Source organism: Cherax quadricarinatus, chromosome 11 (genome assembly GCF_038502225.1).
Source record: "Cherax quadricarinatus isolate ZL_2023a chromosome 11, ASM3850222v1, whole genome shotgun sequence".
Taxonomy (NCBI): Eukaryota; Metazoa; Arthropoda; class Malacostraca; order Decapoda; family Parastacidae; genus Cherax; species Cherax quadricarinatus.
In genome coordinates, this window is record NC_091302.1 from 8,733,345 (window position 1) to 8,754,660 (window position 21,316).

General features: G+C 44.3%; 1 protein-coding gene across 1 annotated transcript in view; it reads left to right on the forward strand.

Annotated features, from left to right (window-relative positions):
- Positions 1–20,683, forward strand: part of LOC138852583 (uncharacterized) — an 88,606-nt gene extending 67,923 nt beyond the window's left edge. Inside the window, exons 2-3 of the mRNA XM_070084191.1 lie at positions 18,842–19,061; positions 20,084–20,683. Coding sequence (XP_069940292.1) covers positions 18,842–19,061; positions 20,084–20,670 — 807 coding nt within the window. The 3' untranslated portion in view covers positions 20,671–20,683. The remainder of the gene's footprint in view (positions 1–18,841; positions 19,062–20,083) is intronic.
- The last annotated feature ends 633 nt before the right edge of the window (positions 20,684–21,316 follow it).

The following is a 21,316-nucleotide window of genomic DNA, read 5'->3' on the forward strand; positions in this document are numbered from 1 at the left end:
GTGTCCATTTACCTAACATTTCGACAATTCTGCCATTATTGGTAATAAAGGTGTCAGTTGTGTGGGGCGAAACGTTGCGGGTAATAAATTGGTGAGGGCTGGTGGACCAGGGTCACGACTGTGGACACTTGTTGCTTGGTAATTACCACCAACAGCCAGAATATTGAACAACCACGAGTGTTTGTCAGTCCCCAGGTTGACAGGGAGGCTGTCTATCCGTGACAGGAAGGCTGCCTATCCTCGACAGGAGCTGTATACTTAACAGGGGAGCTGTCTGCCTATGACAGTTATAACAGTCCCTGGCAAGGATAGACAGCCCCTATCTAGGATAGACAGCCCCTGTCAAGGATAAACAGGGGCTGTCTATCCTTGACAGGGGACAAACATAACATGGAGAGATTGGTTAATCATCCTAATCTGAGGGGAAACAGTATGCCTATCCATACCTGAAAGGATACCTATCCTTAAGTGAAAGAGGAATACCTATCCTTACGATCAGCCGGGCTGTGGTTCCTATGTTGGACTACCTGCGGCCAACAGTAACAACCTGGTTGATCAGGCCCTAATCCACCACGAAGCCTGATCATGGACCGGCTCGCGGGGGCGTTGACCCTTGGAATACCCTCCAGGTAGAAGAGAAAGGGAGATACCTATGCTGTCATTCCCCAAGTACGTCATTCTCCAAGTGCATCATTCCACAAGTGCATCATTCCCCAAGTGCATTATTCCACAAGTGCATCATTCCCCAAGTGCATCATTCCTATAACGAATGATTATTTGGTGTTCTGGTAGCGGGGAGTAAATGATACGTCTTCTTCGGAGGCTTCTTAGTTTATTAAGTCGTGGTGGGTACACAGGCTTGTGTTGTGCCCATGGCCCGGGCAGGGCCATCCCACGAGAGAGAGCTAGGAGTAGGCCTTCTGTCTTCCTGCTAGACCGCTGTGTGAGTGAGTGCGAGGCAAGGGCAGACAGGCTGGCGTGCCTACCGAGAGGCCTGGCTACAGAGGGCAGCACCTTAGTGCGCGAAATGTGAACTAAGCTGGCAGACAGCATGGGCTGTCTGTGCAGACAGTACAGGCTGTCTACATTCCACAAGTGCGTCATTCCACAAGTGGGCAAATACAAAAGTGCGTCATTCCACGACTGCATCATTCAAGTGCGTCATTCCACAAGTGCGTCATTCCACAAGTGCGTCATTCCACAAGTGCATCATTCCACAAGTGCGTCATTCCACAAGTGCATCATTCCACAAGTGCGTTATTCCACAAGTGCATCATTCCACAAGTGCGTCATTCCACAAGTGCATCATATCACAAGTGCGTCATTCCACAAGTGCATCATTCCACAAGTGCATCATTCCACAAGTGGGCCAATACAAAAGTGCGTCATTCCACGACTGCATCATTCAAGTGCGTCATTCCACAAGTGCCTTATTCCCCAAGTACGTCATTCAAGTGCGTCGTTCTACAAGTGCGTTATTCCCCAAGTGCGTCATTCCACGAGTTCATTATTCCCCAAGTGCGTCATTCCCCAAGTGCATCATTTCACAAGTGCATCCACGAGTGCTTGCCCGTGTGCATCCACGAGTTCCTGCTGGTTTATCCGGCACAGTTGTACTTATTTCATGGACTCGTGGCATCTTCAGCGTCACTGGCAGCTTAATGGTCATCCGGCTTTAAAGCTGAGGCAGTGGTGGACTTGGCTCTCTCTGGCACCCTTGTTGAGTGACACTGTCAGCGAGGATACAGTGACACCCAGGATACATGACACCATGTACAGGACACGATAGGAGACATGACACCATAGGATACATGACACCATGTGCAGGAGACCAGAGAATACATGACACCATAGGATACATGCCACCATGTACAGGACACCAGAGGATACATGACACCATGTACAGGACACCAGAGGATACATGACATCATGTACAGGACACCAGAGGATACATGACACCATAGGATACATGACATCATGTGCAGACCAGAGGATACATGACACCATAGGATACATGCCACCATGTACAGGACACCAGAGGATACATGACACCATAGGATACATGACACCATGTACACGACACCAGAGGATACATGACACGAGATTATACGACACCAGATACATGACTCCATGTGATAAGTAAGACACATGTGCAACAGTTAGGTATCTTTATTTCGAAACGTTTCGCCTACGCAGTAGGCTTCTTCAGTCGAGTACAGAGGCAGCAGAAGCAGTAGAGTTGTAGAGACGATGTAATCAGTCCATCACCCTTGAAGACGTAGTTTTGAGGTGGTCAGTCCCTCAGCCTGGAGAAATTCGTTCCATAGTCTGGAACAATGTTAAGTTGAAGCAATTGACTGATTCGTCAGGAAATGCGTCCTGACACTGGTCTTAATCCTAAGATGACCCGTCTGAGGATCTCTAAGGAGAGTTCTAGGTTGAGTCCTTGGATTCGGATTTGGAAATGTGGGGTGCAGTTCTGACGAAGAAGCTGGGAGACCACTCACTGGAGTCTTGGGACAGCGATACAAGTGAGATAGATATGGACAAAGAATGCCCATCCCTTCCACAGAAATACTGTATGGCGAAGGCTGGCAGGAAGTACCATCTTGAAAGTCCATGGGGAGGCACAGCGTTTCGTTGCAGATCAGTCATGCTAAAATATCCCTAGGCAACAAATTCAGATTCATCAACCAAGGACACCATGACACCCTGTATGCTGCTATAATTCACCTTGAGAGAAAACTCTGTCTGCAGATATCAGTGTCCCCAAATCTGAGAGTTTATTCTCACTCCCCAAAACAGTCCTATGATGTACTGCGGAAGGTGAACGACATCGAATCGCCACTCGTTCTTACAGAACTCAAACCCATTGAGTGGGAGACAGAAGTCGTATAAATGCGCTGTCCGCTACACATGCTCCTCGATGCAGTTCACATTATCAAAAATATCTTGAAAGTTGAGCGGCTTCGAGACAAGAAGGACGGTAACGTACCTACGAGGCAGGTCTTGATCCAACAAAAAGAACCTCTTCCAGCTCAACTGGATCCCAGTTGCTGGGGAGACTACCAGGTTAGAACGTACAATCCAGAACCTTTGAGGTGCAGCAGGTGACACAGGTACAACCACCTAAGCACCCGATGTCAGTTTAAGGAAATATGCGGCATCTGTAGCACCCAACCAAGGACTGCTTGGGTAAACTGTAGAGAGGTGAAGCTACGAAACCTCAATGTCCGAAATGCAGCAAGAAACATCATGCTTGAAACCTGCAGTGCTCGGAGAGGCTCCACTGTGTCAAGACAGTATGAAAAACACCAGTTGTTCAGCCTCCAGCATCAAACAGAGCCCTCACCACCTGAGCAGTAGCCTCATCCAGAGAAGGCTACAGTAACATGGAATACAAGGCCACTTTCCTGGCCACAGTGACAAAGGAAGCTGAGGAAGCATAAGCGAAGGAGTGGCGTTCTTGTTCAGCCAGTTTTCAATACTTCTGCTCAGGCTCCCACCCGACAATGACAGCCAACGAGCCCCATGATGCAGAAACAGACCACAGCCAACGCATCAACCCTAGTACCACAACAGTCACTAGTTCGGAACACTACCCCAAGAGAGCAGACCAGGACATCCCGTATTACTCCGTATTATCACGTACTTTGCCTGTATCATATGCGACCTGAGAGACTCAGACGAAAACAAAAAGGCATTCAGAACTATTGTGAAGACCTTTGTGAATATATTCATGGACAAAACAGAGATCATGTGTTTATTTTGAAATTTACCAGATCACCTTACACAGGAGCCCAGAGACAATGATGGCAGTGACACGCAAGACTCTGATCGGGGCCACATAACACTGAATTAGATCGATATCTCTTAGAGATCCTCAGACGGGTCATCTTAGGATTAAGACTAGTATCAGGACGCAGTTCCTGAGGAATCAATCATTCAACTGCTTCAACTTAACTCTGTTCCAGACTATGGAGCGAAACTCTTCTCCAGGCTGAGGGACTGACCACCTCAAAACTACGTCTTCAAGAGTGATGGACGGATTACATCGTCTCTATTACTAATGACTCCTCTGTACTCGAATGAAGAAGCCTACTTTGTAGGCGAAACCTTTCGAAAAAAGGATACCTTGTTTCACAAGGGTCTTATCAACTTGTCGGTATTGTATACCATTAGCATATTCACGACACCGGATACATGACACCGAATACATGACACCAGATACATGACACCAGACACATGACACCACATATACAACACATACACAACGCCAAATACACAACACCAAATACACAACACCAAATACACAACACCACATACACAACACCACATACACAACGCCACATACACAACGCCACATACACAACGCCACATACACAACGCCACTTACACATGCGTGAACAAGCTGGGTTAACCAGTTAGCTCTCGTACATCCTCATTTGGAGACAATATAAAACTATATTCTTGTTTGCAGATGATACCAAACTAGTGAAAATACAAACTGGAGAGAATGAATCAAACCTCTGCACTTCCACTCTCTCTCTCCTGTATTACACTCACCTCTGTATTCGACCGAAGAAGTTTGCTGTACAGGCAAAACATATCATCAATAAAGATACCCAAGTGTTACACATGAGTCTTACTCATCAGGATAAAAGATTGCAAAATAGAGTTCAGGAATGAGAGGAAATAAGTTTGTCTCTAGCAAAGACAACTATGGAAATGGAAAATGCAGCCAAAAACAAGTACAATTTTCTGGGGGATGGAGGAGAAAAAACCAGAGGAGAGGGGAATTAACACAAAGAGGTAAAAATATCTGGGAATAATTTTCACACCAAACCCGTCTCCTAATCCACATATAAACACAGTAATATCAGCAACAAAGTTTAAGCTTGCCTGCCTGGTAAAGGGATAATTATTAAGAATGGGTTTCAGGAACCTTCAATAGGAATCATCCAAAGCAAGTACTTGATAAGTATGACCACTTCTTGAGCCCAAGCATGTACCACTTTCAAACCTATTTTCATCACTGCCGGAAATCCATTTGTAACCAGCATTACAAGGCAGTGAAATATTAATGGTGCATTTTGCATTCCAAATGGTATGACTTTAAACACATCAAAACGTATACTGAAACCCGAGAGAATCTACAAGTGCGTCATTCCCCAAGTGCACCATTCTCTGAGCAGAGGTAAATGAACTACAAAAAGAGAATGCAAGAATTAGTTCTCGTTCTGCCAGAGAAGCAAATAACAAGAGCAGATATGATTACATACAAAATACTATGAGTCATAAATGGGAAATATATGGATAAGGTCTTTAACCAGGAACATGACAAGAACAGGAGGGTACAGCTGCATATTAAACATTTTGAACCACAGGAGTGTTAGGAAGTACTTCTTTAATGTAAGAGTTGCAGTGAACTCTGCATGGAGCTTTAAAAATAGGTATTAATAGGCCGGGTTACATCGTACACACACACACACACACACACACACACACACACACACACACACACACACACACACACACACAGGGAATACCTGACAGGGAGGCAACAACGAGTCATGGTACGTGAAGAGGTATCACAGTGGGCGCCAGTGACGAGCGGGGTCCCACAGGGGTCAGTTTTAGGACCAGTGCTATTTTTGATATATTTTTTGATATATGCGAACATGATGGAAGGAATAGATTCTGAAGTGTCCCTATTCGCAGATGATGTGAAGCTGATGAGAAAAATTAAATCGGATGAGGATGAGGCAGGACTGCAAAGAGACCTGGACAGGCTGGACATGTGGTCCAGAAACTGGCTTCTCGAATTCAACCCTGCCAAATGCAAAGTCATGAAGATTGGGGAGGGGCAAAGAAGACTGCAGACAGAGTATAGGCTAAATAACAAAAAAGGCACAATACCGTGACTGGAACGATACACAAATAGAGTATAGGCTAGGTGGACAAAGACTACAGACCTAACTCAGGGAGAAAGACCTCGGGGTGACCATAACACCGAGCACATCACCGGAGGCACACATCAACCAAATAACTGCTGCAGCATACGGGCGCCTGGCAAACCTGAGAATAGCGTTCCGATATCTTAATAAGGAATCGTTCAAGACACTGTACACTGTGTATGTTAGGCCCATACTGGAGTATGCAGCACCAGTCTGGAACCCACACCTGGTCAAGCACGTCAAGAAGTTAGAGAAAGTACAAAGGTTTGCAACAAGGCTAGTCCCAGAGCTCAGGGGAATGTCGTACGAGGAAAGGTTGAGGGAAATCGGACTGACGACACTGGAGGACAGAAGGGTCAGGGGAGACATGATAACGACATACAAGATACTGCGTGGAATAGACAAGGTGGACAGAGATAGGATGTCCCAGAGATGGGACACAGAAACAAGGGGTCACAACTGGAAGCTGAAGACTCAGACGAGTCACAGGGACGTTAGGAAGTATTTCTTCAGTCATAGAGTCGTCAGGAAGTGGAATAGCCTAGCAAGTGAAGTAGTGGAGGCAGGAACCATACATAGTTTTAAGAAGAGGTATGACAAAGCTCAGGAAGCAGAGAGGGAGAGGGCCTAGTAGCGATCAGTGAAGAGGCGGGGCCAGGAGCTGAGTCTCGAATCCTGCAACCACAATTAGGTGAGTACACACACAAAACAAACACCACAAAACTTATTTTCCAATTACCTTGTTCCACTTTCAGAATTTTCCACCAGATCTTGGGTGGCTTCGCTCAGTAATTGTAAAATTGCCTCTGAATAACAAAGAAAACTCGAAGGGATTTGAACAGTGTTTGGATCAACAATGCTGAAAAGTCTCGTAATTGCTTGTGGTAAGAAACACAAACATGGAAGGGAGGTAGATAGGTGAGTTGGTATGGAGGTAGAGGGAGGTAGGTATAGAGTAAGAGAGGATAGGAAAATAGAGATTGCATATAGAGAGAAGGATTGTCCAGGAAATGCACAAATAATCCGCATACTGTAGACAAACTTTTGACGAACATCGCAAAGGAGACGTTCAGTGGTTGTGAAACTAACTTGGCGGCCATAGAGAAAACTGGCTACAGTAGCCTTCGCCTCTACATCTGCCTGTTCATTACCCGGGGCACCAAAATGTCCAATAATCTCAACTAACTCTATTAAGATTGAATTATGTACTAAGTAGAAATAAGGATTAGTAGGACACCAACACAAGATTATTAGGACACCAACACAACTACACAGTCTTGGACCAGCCACTACTGGGTCTTTAGGACCACAGGGAAGATAACAACATACTGGACCAAAAATGAAGATTCAGGTGCAATAGACTATATGAACGGAGCGAGAGGGGAGATTTGGGGAGAAGAAATGAGAAAGAAAAGGAGCTTTAGGTAAGAGAGAGATGTAAACACATAAGAGACAAAGAGAGTGAGAGATAGAAGATGCAATAAGTGGGGGAAAGAATACAGGAAATATTAAATAAAAGTAATAAAGTGTGATATAATGAAGAGCCAGAAATGAGATATGCAATAAATGACAGGAGAGGATGGAAGAGAGAATTACATGGGGAAAAAGACGGTCAGACAATGAAAGAATAATAAAGGGAGAGTAATAAAGGGAGGAGACAAATGTGGAAAGAGATAAACAGATATCATTGAGAAAAATACAGCGCAGGGACGATAAAGAGCAATATACCTGGAGTATACCTGGAGAATACCCGGAGTATACCTGGAGAAGGTTTCGGAGGCCAACACCCCCGCAGCCCGGTCTGAGACCAGGCTTCGTAGTGAATCAGGGTCTGATCAATCAGGCTGTTACTGCATGGCCGCACGTAAACCAACGTACGAACCACAGCCCGGCCTGATCAGGTACTGACTCTAGGTGCCTGTTCAGCTCCTTCTTGAAGACAGCCAGGGGTCTGTTAGTAATCCCACTTATGTATGCTGGGCAGTTGAACAGTCTTGGGCCCCTGACACTTACTGTGTTGTCTCTTAGCGTACTAGTGGCGCCCCTGTTTTCATTGGGGGAATGTTGCATCTCCTGCCGAGTCTTTTGCTTTCATAGGGAGTGATTTTCGTGTGCAAGTTTGGTATTAATCCCTCTAGGATTTTCCAAGTGTATATTATCATGTATCTCTCTCGCCTGCATTCCAGGGAGTACACATCAAGGGACTTCAACCGTTACCAGTAATTTAGGTGCCTTATCGTACATGTGTGTACCGTGAAAGTTCTTTGTACACTCTCCAGGTCAGCAATTTCGCCTCCCTTGAAGGAGGCAGTTAGTGTACAGCAGTATTCAAGCCAAGAGAGAACAGGCGATGTGAAGAGAATCGTGGGCTTGGCGTCCCTAGTTTTGAAGGTTCTCATTATCCATCCTATCATTTATCTAGCAGATGCGGTATAAACATTGTTGTGGTCTTTAAATGTGAGATCCTCTGACATTATCACTCCCAGGTCCTTCACATTACTTTCTCGTTCTATTGTATGGTTAGAATTTGTTGTATACCCTGATACAGTTTTAATTTCCTCAAGTTTTCCATATCTGAGTAGTTGAAATTTCTCTTCATTGAGCTTCATATTGCTTTCAGTGATCCATTTGAAGATTTGATTGGAGTTTTGCAGTGTCTTCGATGGAGGACACTGTCATGGTAATTCGGGAATCATCTGCCAAGGAAGACACGGAGCTGTGGTTTACATCTCTATGTCAGATATGAGGATGAGCAACAGGATGGGAGCAAGTACTGTGCCTTGTGGAACAGAGCTTTTCACTGTAGCTGCATCAGACTTTACTCTGGTTAATATTACTCTTTGTGTTCTATTTGCTAAGAATAAAGCAACGTAAAACTTTTAATAAATGATAGACACCCCCCACACCCCCTCAGACACCCCTCACACTCCCACACACGCCATCACCCCCTCCCTCAAACCCCTCACACGCCCTCACCCTCCTCACATTCCCAAACACGCCCTCACCCCCTCACTCCTCACACACCCACACTTTCTCACACGCAGTCCCTGGAGAATGCCTGGAAGGGGTTTTGGGGGTCAGCGCCCCCTCACCCCCACACACCCCTCACACTCATACACTCCCTCACACCCACACACACACACACACACACACACACACGTATAACACAAGCGTGTTCAAATCTACATATTTAGTATGCAAATAAAAGTCTTTAACCGTCCATTTTGCCTGTCTCTTTACCTTGTTCCTCTAAAAGCCGACCATATAACGTGGTTAATTCCTTCACAAATTAATTATCGTCCGGAGGAAAACCAGGACCATTCTTAGAGCTCTATACGGTTTAAGCTGTTAGTAGTCCTATAAATCCCAAGCAAGATACGGCGTCAATTATCACTAGCCCTATATCCCATCAACTGGAAGATACTACGTAAGCTATCAGCTGCCTTTTGAATCCTAAACAAGATATGGCATAAATTATCAGCGGCCCTATAATTCCCAAACAGATATGGCGTCATTTACACTGTTGAACAATTTTTGACACGTTGTATGCTTCTTAAATGAGATTAGTTAATTCTTATGTATTTTCATGTCCTGAATCGAAATATCTTGAAAAATGCTTATTAGTTATAGGTTTAAAGATACGAGACATGTATTATTTGATTATTTTATTATAAAGTACAATATGTGTCAGTATGTTCGAAACTCCAATCAGTACCTACTCTCTGACTTTTTGCTTGACACTTATAGTGGGCTGAAAAATCATTTCTTGCTAATGTCCAGCAATAATCTGCAAACATTCTTGTGCCCCATTTGCCATGGTACCATTTTTCCATAGTTGAAGTATCTTAGTGAAACCTTTCACCATGTTCGTCACTAACTGCCCCACAGTTCACTGGAAAAGTCTAAATGTGAGTCCAAAAAGTGGATTTTAAGTGACATGTTACATGCCATGTTCTTGTAAGCTTTGATGAGGTTTTCCACCAATTCTTCATAGTTGCCTTCCCTTCTGTTTCCCAGAAATCCCTTCGCCACTAACTTGAATGATTCCGAAGCAGCTTTCTCCTACCCATGAAGGTCTGATTCAAAGTCACCCTTTTTAAGAAGCTCTCGAATCTGAGGACCATTGAAGATTCCCTCTCTTATCTTAGCGTCGCTCAGTGAGGGGGATTTTTATGTTAAATATTTAAATCCCTGACCGGATTTGTCCATAGCTTTTACAAAGTTTTTCATGAGCCTCAGTTTTATGTGTAGTGGTGGTAGCAGAATTTTGTTTGGTTCAATGAGAGGTGGATGTTGAACATTTTTCATCCCAGGTTCCAATGATTGACGAGGTAGCCAGTCTCTCCTGATGTAGTGGGAACCTCTTGCACGGCTGTCCCGTTCACATTGAAAGCAGCAGTACTTGGTGTATCCGCCATGTTTGGCTAAGAACATCCCAAACCTTTCACCTCAAAGTATAAACTTGCACATCAAAACCACCTTCTATGGCTGCTGGAACAATACTGAAGATCAGTCAGACTGTGGTAAGAAACACACTGCTGGAACCTGTTGTGACACGTAGGTGTATACTGAAAAGTAGAACTAACAATTTTAGCCATGATATTCATTATCAGTGACCTAAAATTAGTTGGAAATTACTACTTTGGTCTCGGAAGCATTTTGGTTGTTGACAAGTGATAATTATCACTTGCCTTTGTATTCTACCACCAACGGGAAGATACGGAGTAAACTGTCAGCAGCCCTTAGAATCCAAAACAAGATACGGCGTCAGTTATTAACCTGCCCTATAATGCCCAAATAAGATCCAGCGTGTTTATTATTCTTGTTATGAAGCGTCAACTTCAACAACTACTGAGCCTCATCCAGGTAAGTCCATGTCTATCCAGGTGACTGCACTCTAACCTTTGTAGATACTAAAGTGGAGAGGCTCTCTAAATCATCAATGACCGTACTGAAGAGGAGAGGCTCGGTAAACCATCAATGACCGTACTGAAGAGCAGAGGCGCTCTCTCTCTCGATTATATATATATATATATATATATATATATATATATATATATATATATATATATATATATATATATATATATATATATATATATATCACGATTTCCACGCAATTGTTCGAATGCAATGAAGAGTATCGTCTAACAATGAAAAATACACATTTTTTAACTTGTCAATGACGTGTTGCAGGTCGGAAATAGGCACTTAAAAATGAAATTTCTCCATAATCATCGTTTATTTCCTTTATCTTTATGCGTTTGTACACAAGATCGACCAGCTGGTGATCCACAGAGTAGCGTTCACTGAGGCACTAACCATCGCCATTATAAGTGAACTAGAGCGTTGAACAGAACAGAAGGGACTCACAGGGAAGGACCCACTAGGGATGAAGGGGGAAGGAAGTGGGGATAATTGAAGAATAGATGGGGGAGAGAAAAAGAATTACAGAGAAAGGAAAAAAATAGAGTAGAAGCTAGACCCAACAGCAAGAAAATTATAAAGCATTTATCCAGGGCATTGGTGCTCATCATTGCGACTGGAGTTCTTAAGAACGAAAAAAAGGTCAAGATGCAGTCAAGACCTGAACGATACTTAACGAAAAAGTGACTTTCCTCTCCTGATGGATATTGATATTTTGGATATTTTTTTTCATAAATCTTCGACTTTTTTTTAATAATTAACCTGTTAGAATTGAATACCATTTAACCCAAGTAAGTTAAATTGTAATTAATAATTAGAAATAATTTATAATGTGCAATAATTTATAATTAGCACATTTAAACAAATTTTATTATTTTTTCTAATCCTACAATAATGTGGTCAATTTGTTTAGTGTATTTGTTGTATTTTTAATGTATTTATATATTTCAATTTAAATGGTTATTGATGGCAGATAAATGTTTACTTGATGGTAGATTAATGGTCGATAGATAATGGTACTGATGACAGATTAATAGTTGATGATAGATAAATGGTTACTGATGATAGATAAACGGTATTGATGGTACATAAATGGTATTAATAGTAGATAAATGGTTACTAATGGTACATAAATGGTATTAATAGTAGATAAATGGTTACTAATGGTACATAAATGGTATTAATAGTAGATAAATGGTTACTAATGGTACATAAATGGTATTAATAGTAGATAAATGGTTACTGATGATAGATAAATGGTATTAATAGTAGATAAATGGTTACTGATGATAGATAAATGGTATTAATAGTAGATAAATGGTTACTGATGATAGATAAATGGTATTAATAGTAGATAAATGGTTACTGATGATAGATAAATGGTATTAATAGTAGATAAATGGTTACTGATGGTACATAAGTGGTATTAATAGTAGATAAATGGTTACTAATGGTAGATAAATGGGTAATGTTACCGTTGCTCCTGTTGTCCCTGTTCCTCTTGCTGTTCTTCCCGTTTCTGCTGTTGCTCATGTTATTTCAGTCTTCATTACTCTGGTTATGTTACTGTTTCTGTTACTCCTGTTTCTATTGCTCCTGTTGCACCTGTTACTTTTGTTGTTTCTATTGCTTGTTACTTCTGTTTCTGTCGTTCCTGTTAATCCTGTTTCCATTGTTCCCGTTATTCCTGTTTGTTGCTCCTGTTGTACCTGTTACCCCTGTTTCTACTGCTCTGTTACTCCTGTTTCTATTGCTCCTGTTGTACCTTTTACTCCTGTTGTTTCTACTGCTCCTGTTGCTCTGTTCTCTCTACCTTCAGTTTTTCATATTCCTTCCCTATCTCCCTTCCTTTAATAATCCATCCTAATTCCTTTCCTCAATCTTACTTTCACCGGTTTCTCTCTCTCTCTCTCTCTCTCTCTCTCTCTCTCTCTCTCTCTCTCTCTCTCTCTCTCTCTCTCTCTCATTGACGTCTCGATCCTCCGTCCGTTTAAGCACAAGGAGTGGAGGTTGTGAAGGAAGAGAGGAAGAGAGAGAGAGAGAGAGAGAGAGAGAGAGAGAGAGAGAGAGAGAGAGAGAGAGAGAGAGAGAGAGAGAGAGAGAGAGAGAGAGACTGGAATGCTCTTCTCCAGGGGGATGTTGACAACCAAGTGAAAGCCTTCACTGGACACATCCTTAATCTGCAACAAGAACACATTCCTCACCGGCAATATGTGACAAAGCCTACAGATCAGCCTTGGTTTGGCTTTCGTTGTAGAGAGGCTGCTACTGCTAAGTACAAAGCATGGCGAAGGTATAAGAGACATCCTACCACCTATAACAGGAACTTGCACATGCAAGCCTGTAGGCATATGGGTGATGTTCAAAAGTGGGCCATTGCTAAATGGGAGGTGGACACTAAAAGAAAGTTAGCATCAGGTAGGGTAGGCTCCAAAACCTGGTGGTCCCTGGTCAAGGACAGACAAGGTTATCTGCCTGATGAACTTATTCCACCTCTAAATCGACAGGATGGGACCACCTCTACTAGTAGTCAAGAGAAGGCGGACCTCTTTGCTGAACACTTTGCTACCAAAATGCAAGTTCCTGATCCAGCAAGGGACCCTCCTTGGCTAGCTGCAAGAACTGTGTCAAAACTGTCAGTGGTGACAATAAGGCAGGAGGAGGTGCATTTCCTTCTTAAATCACTTGACCAAGAAAAGGCTGTGGGCCCAGACAAGTTGAGCCCAAGATTGTTGAGAAGATGTGCAGACCAGCTAGCAGCACCTCTAACTCGCATCTTTCAGCACTGCCTAGTACAGTGTAAATGGCCCTCTCCATGGAAAGAGGCAAATGTAGTCCCTGTTCACAAAAAGAAGAGCAGAGCAGAAATCAGCAACTACAGACCAGTGTCACTCCTGTCAATCACTGGTAAGATCCTTGAGACAATAATCTCAAGACAAATGACAGATTTTTTTGACTACCACTCACTACTTTGTGATCGTCAATATGGCTTCAGGAAAGGTTACTCTGCTGCTGATCTGTTGTTAAACCTCTCCACTAAGTGGCACCAGTCACTGGATGAATCCAAAGTCAGCTGTGTGGTAGCACTGGACATTGCTGGCGCTTTCGACCGGGTGTGGCACCAGGGCCTCTTAGCAAAACTTCAAGCACTGGGAATTGCAGGCTCTACGCTGTCTCCTCAGTGATTACCTTCATGGTAGATTTCTAAGTGTAGTTCTCAATGGAACGGAATCAGCAAGGCATCCTATTGGGGCAAGCGTTCCACAAGGAAGTGTGCTGGGTCCACTGTTATGGAATGTCTACTTCAACGACCTTCTTCATCTCATCCCAGAATCACATGCATATGCAGACGACTGTACACTGACATTCACTTATCCAAGAGAAGAAATGCCAGCTGCTCTAAGCTACATCAATCACCAGCTGAGAGCTATATCAGCTTGGGGAAATAGATGGCAAGTAACATTTGCACCTGAGAAAACGCAAATGATGATCGTCTCTAGGCACCATGATGGTAATGCTGGTGCAGTAGTAAGGATGAATGGGACTATGTTGGCACCTGGAGAAGAAGTTGATATCCTTGGGGTGAAATTTGACTCCAAACTAACCATGAAGAACCATGTTGTAAATCTTGCAAACAAGGCAGCCAGGAAGCTTACAGCACTTCGCCGTATCTCGCATCTGCTTGACAGTAGGGGTTGCAAGATCCTGTACGAGGCACAAGTACGCTCACACCTTGAGTATGCTCCACTTTCTTGGTTTGCCTGTCCCCCCCTCTCATCTGCGACTGCTTGACAGAGTAGAGAACAGAGCAAGACGTCTCATCTCTCGCCTGGACCCATCCTGGATAGATCTGTCATTTCAGCAGAGCCTTCAACATAGGAGGGATGTGGGTGGAATTACTGTTATGTACAAGGCCAATATTGTCAAAATACCACACTTGGATCCACTTCGAGGACAGCATGAAACAAGCTTTTATGCCACAAGACGGGCAGAAAGCAGCAACTTCACTCTGGCTGTACCCTTCTCCAGAACATCACTCCATCTGAGATCATACATACCCAGGATGACTCGAGTATGGAACACATTCGTACAGCATAATGATGTCAACGAGATAAAGTAAGTTGATCAAATGAAAATGCTGGCCCACAGATGGCTCCAACTTCATCCTGTTCCCTACTTGTATGTCTCATAACAATAAAAATGCTTTCAAATGAGCTGATGTAGGTAACAGCTCTTAGCTTGCCAATAAAGTTAGGAATCCTTAACCTGTAAATAGCTGTCAATAAAGCTAGGGATCCTTAACCTTGTCAAACCCTGTGTAAAAAAAAGAGAGAGAGAGAGCGAGAAATAGACATACAAAGAGTCTAGATAGGGAAAAAAATTGAAATTTCCCCACCTTGGAACTTCTTGCCTTGTTAACTTAACAAATTGTTGTCCCTGTCATAACTTAAAAAGTTTCCCTTCAAGGCAACATGGGCATATCCCCGCTACCCAAAAAATCCCTGCGTGCGGTTTGAAATTTCCCTGCCAGCTGGGGTGATATTTCCCTGCCAGCTGGGGTGATATTTCCCTGCCAGCTGGGGTGATATTTCCCTGTCAGCTGGGGTGAAATTTCCCTGGCAGCTGGGGTGATATTTCCCTGTCAGCTCGGGTGATATTTCCCTGCCAGCTGGGGTGATATTTCCCTGCCAGCTGGGGTGATATTTCCCTGCCAGCTGGGGTGATATTTCCCTGCCAGCTGGGGTGATATTTCCCTGCCAGCTGGGGTGATATTTCCCTGCCAGCTGGGGTGATATTTCCCTGCCAGCTGGGGTGATATTTCCCTGCCAGCTGGGGTGATATTTCCCTGTCAGCTGGGGTGATATTTCTCTGCCAGCTGGGGTGATATTTCCCTGCCAGCTGGGGTGATATTTCCCTGCCAGCTGGGGTGATATTTCCCTGCCAGCTGGGGTGATATTTCCCTGCCAGGTGGGGTGATATTTCCCTGCCAGCTGGGGTGATATTTCCCTGCCAGCTGGGGTGATATTTCCCTGTCAGCTGGGGTGATATTTCCCTGCCAGCTGGGGTGATATTTCCCTGCCAGCTGGGGTGATATTTCCCTGCCAGCTGGGGTGATATTTCCCTGCCAGCTGGGGTGATATTTCCCTGCCAGCTGGGGTGATATTTCCCTGCCAGCTGGGGTGATATTTCCCTGCCAGCTGGGGTGATATTTCCCTGCCAGCTGGGGTGATATTTCCCTGCCAGCTGGGGTGATATTTCCCTGCCAGCTGGGGTGATATTTCCCTGCCAGCTGGGGTGATATTTCCCTACCAGCTGGGGTGATATTTCCCTGCCAGCTGGGGTGATATTTCCCTGTCAGCTGGGGTGATATTTCCCTGCCAGCTGGGGTGATATTTCCCTGCCAGCTGGGGTGATATTTCCCTGCCAGCTGGGGTGATATTTCCCTGCCAGCTGGGGTGATATTTCCCTGCCAGCTGGGGTGATATTTCCCTGCCAGCTGGGGTGATATTTCCCTGCCAGCTGGGGTGATATTTCCCTGCCAGCTGGGGTGATATTTCCCTGCCAGCTGGGGTGATATTTCCCTGCCAGCTGGGGTGATATTTCCCTGCCAGCTGGGGTGATATTTCCCTGTCAGCTGGGGTGATATTTCCCTGCCAGCTGGGGTGATATTTCCCTGCCAGCTGGGGTGATATTTCCCTGCCAGCTGGGGTGATATTTCCCTGTCAGCTGGGGTGATATTTCCCTGCCAGCTGGGGTGATATTTCCCTGCCAGCTGGGGTGATATTTCCCTGCCAGCTGGGGTGATATTTCCCTGCCAGCTGGGGTGATATTTCCCTGCCAGCTGGGGTGATATTTCCCTGCCAGCTGGGGTGATATTTCCCTGCCAGCTGGGGTGATATTTCCCTGCCAGCTGGGGTGATATTTCCCTGCCAGCTGGGGTGATATTTCCCTGCCAGCTGGGGTGATATTTCCCTGCCAGCTGGGGTGATATTTCCCTGCCACGCTGCTTTCCCTAAACCACAGTTGCCTTTAGGGGAAAAAAACTAATGGTGATAATGACCCAAATTCTTTACTACGTAGAGAATAATAATAATAATAATAATAATTATTATTATTATTATTATTATTCATTCTCCCTTCGAGGAAGGTTCCTTCACTCTGGTGGACGAGGGGCTCTTAATCCAAGGAATTGGATCTGTGCTCCAGTTCCATGAATTAAGTCTGAATACCTTCCATCTCCCCCCCCCCCCTGACAGGTGCTGTATAATCAGTCCGGGTTTAACGCTCCCCCATGATTTTAATAATACAATTCCTTGTCACTGTCGCTGCTTTTTAACTATCACTGGTGAATCATGATTAATATTTGTGTACCTGATCCTTAAACTGAGTAGATATTACATTTCATCTTGTTAGTGGTATTAACTACCTTTCTTTAATTGTATTATTTTTGAGAGAGGGAGAGAGAGAGGGAGAGAGAGAGAGAGAGAGAGAGAGAGAGAGAGAGAGAGAGAGAGAGAGAGAGAGAGAGAGAGAGAGAGAGAGAGAGAGAGAGAGAGAGAGAGAGAGAGAGAAAGATAAAGAGAGAGATAAAGAGAGATAGAGAAAGAGAGAGAGAGATAGAGAGATAGAGAGATAATGTAATATAATCTTGCTGTTGGATATTGCGTTTAGCAAACTTCCCCTCTCTTTTTCCCACTCTCATCCCTCTCCCCTCTCATCTCTCCCCCTTCTCACTTCTCGTCTCTCCCCCTCCTTATATTAATGGTAAATAATACTGACTTGTTGATGAATAAGACATAATTAACAGTGATAGTTAACTATGATTGTTTATTATCACTGCTAACTATCCACAACTATCACTGTCAACTTGATACTGTGGCCATCAACTGACTCTCGTATTGCACAAATCAATTTGCAATTTATTTTCAACTTTTGCACTTTCTGCAATCTTGTATCCACAATTCTTTCTGTCTTTTATGATGAGTGATGCTGGGGTCTTAGGGAGGCCTCCCTGTGGGAAGTGGCACCCGGGGGGGGGGAGGAGAGTGGCATCCTGTGGGAAGAGCGGCATCTTGTGGGGGAAGCGTGGAACCCTGTGGGGAAGAGTGGAACCCTGTGGGGCAGAGTGGTTTCACTCCCACATAAGAGGCTTTTACTCCTAGACACAAGCCACTCAAACCTCACCATCTTGAGTGTCTATCAGGTGATGAGGTTTGAGTGTCTATCAGGTGATGAGGTTTGAGTGTCTATCAGGTTGTGAATTTGAGTGTCTATCAGGTGATGAGGTTTGAGTGTCTATCAGGTTGTGAGTTTGAGTGTCTATCAGGTGATGAGGTTTGAGTGTCTATCAGGTTGTGAGTTTGAGTGTCTATCAGGTGCTGTATACCATTTACATATAGTTGTACATGAATGGTACACAACACCGACAAGATAAAGAATTAGACACAGGTGCAACATCTGGGTATCTTTATTTGTAGACGTATCGCCATCCAGTGACTTTATCAATACAAGGACATAATGTGAAGAATGTAGAACTATATACAGAAGATGAGGTAATCAGTCCCTCAGTGTTGTAGCTGGTGAAGATCACCGTAGTCTTGAAGATTCTGAATCTTCAAGATTAAGTCATCTTTTGTAGATATTTCTACATTCTTAATTTTGTGTTTCCATTGTGTTAATAAAGCCACTGGATATTGAAACGTCTACATATAAACATACCCAGATGTTGTACATGTGCCTAATTCTTTAAACTGTACAGTCATCTGGTATGACTCACACGACTCGCGAAATCGTAATAACGCGACTGAGTTGACTAGTAAATAGCACACTTTCTTGCTAGTTTAAGGACTCATTTGCTATAAGGTTTGAACCCCACCTGTTGTGTTAGTCATCCAGTATAACATCTACACACTCCCAGTTCCACAACCTAAATCCTCTCTTCTCTCTCTCTCTTGCAGATCAAAAAAGACAAGTACCACTTACTGAAGAGTGACTCGGATCCACAATGGGACAGCGGGGGGAACGCAGCAACAACTGGTCACACTCACACCACCAGCAGGAACCAAGTGGGAAACAAGTATGTAACAGCAGTGGGTCGCAGAGGTAGTGAAGAGAATGTTCGGGAGACAGCTGACAGCTCCGTGTACAGTGATGCCGGCGTGAAGAGATCTCCCTCAGGTGGGTGGTGGTGTTTTTATGTCAAAGCGCTGGTAGTAACTTTCAAATGAGTTATGGGCAGACAGGCAGAGGTTATTTGCAGATGGATCTTCCAATTTTGGCAGAGTGGAAGATCTCCTAATGTTGCGGTCTTGTCTGAATCACATCTCTGACAGGTGGGCCTTCAGATTTAAAAATAAAGGAAGGGTGGGGGTACAAGTCCCCTTGAAATGGGTCTTTGGTTTTGTCAAAGTGGTAGAAGTCCATTTCAAGTGGGTGTTCTGGTTTACCGAAGTGGGAGGTATCTCCATCCAGTGAGTATTGTAGTTTATCAAAGTGTAATGTTGACAGCTCCCCTGGCTGGTAACCCTGAAGATGGCGTCCATGACTTATTTTCCTTCGATATCTTCACTTCTTTTATAGCACAATGAATAAAAGTGTCTCTGTAATACATGAAGAACTTTTATTTTGGACACGTTTCTGTATTTTCTACCTTGATAAAGCTCACTGTGTTAGCAAAATATCACTAATTCAACGTTGCTGCTGCTGCTGCTGCTGCTGCTGCTGCTGTTGCTGCTGCTGCTGCTGCTGCTGCTGCTGCTGTTGCTGCTGCTGCTGCTGCTGCTGCTGTTGCTGCTGCTGCTGCTGCTGCTGCTGCTGAGTCTTGTGTGTCCAATGTGTCAATATTTTGTACCCTCAAGGAAGGTTCCTTGATGTTGGTGAGAGGCTCTTCATTTAGGGAATTGGATCTGTGCTCCAGTTCCCTATTTAAGCCTGAATGCCTTCCCCATCCCCCCCCAGGCGCTGTATAATCCTCCGGATTTAGCGCTTCCTCCTTGATTATAATAATAATTTGTCTTAAGCATCTCCTCAAGGGAGGTGCCTTGATCCCTGTCAAGGGCTCTCGATTCAAGGAATTGGATTTATCCTGTCCTTAGACCGAACCTAAATGCCTCACATAAGTCATGTAGAGACTGTATGAGGTTATTATATCCACTTAATTAAAATACAATCCTCTTATGTATTTCTTCTCTTCCTGACAGATCCTTTGCGTCCTATTAAGCTGAAGATGATCCCTCGTGGCATCCAGGTGAGCCACAGTGCCAGTGCCAGTGGCAGTAATGGAGGGGGTGTACAGTGTCTACCTTTCTGCTCCCCCTCAGTGCCTTGTAACACCTTCAGTGGTGTCAGCCCCCACACACCCCGTGGCACTCACACTGCTATCCTTCACTCCACGGGTGTCCACTCCCTCCTCCGCAACCCACCGGGGTTCCTGCCCCCCCAGCAGGGGCTGCAGACCCCCACTAGCTTCCTCTCCATGGGTATGAGATGTGGGCGGAGGTGCAGCTCCCCACAGACGCCCATGAGCACAGGATGCCAGCCATACAGCACCCGCATACCTCCTCGCTCAGCACAGACCTCACCCTCAGCACCTAAGTCACCCAAGTTAACCTCGAGTAACAGTGACCCTTGGAGTGCCACTCTCGCCAAGAACTACCGGACACAAAGTATAGGGGGGGCGGTGCCCCCTGGCGAGATGGACTGGCTGCCTGCCCCCTCCCCATGCTCGAGGAAGAGCTCCTGGTCCTCTGTATCCACTGATAACGACTCCTCATCTCCGTGCTGGTGAGTACCCACAGTCATTTGGCCCTCTGAAAGGTTCTTGTTCCAAGGAACTAGAGCTACATTCTTCTTGAACCTAACCACATTACATTTATGTGTTATTCTATTATTTCACTCTGTAAAGTGTTTCATCACAGGCAATGGAGCTGTCTACTTTTTTCTGATCAAACATGTACTGCCTTGCATTTCCAAAGCGATGACTGACCCTTATGATTCTACAGCTTCCCAATAAATATTGAAATGACATGCTCTCTAAACCAAGCACTTGAAAATCCAAGTAAATGATTATCAAAACTCTCCTAAAACTTCCCCGAGGTCCCTACAGGCGCCTCAGCAATTATAAACTATGCTGAAGGTGTAAAACACTTGACTTAAGAAACTTGTGCAAGTTGATGGGACGTGTGATCATGGTGACTGTACAGACTGACAGTCTCATACCTGCCACCAGCTCCATTATACAAAACAAAGCAGTACCATCGCAGTTTATAATTTTATTGAGTACATACACATACATATAGTAACTTAAACTACTACATGTATATATTTCACTACTATTTATAACACAATCATCTATATTAAAAATACTGGTTAAAAATACTGTTAAACTGGTTGTTAGCTAATCTATTTCACTCTCACTGCCCTATCACTGGGCA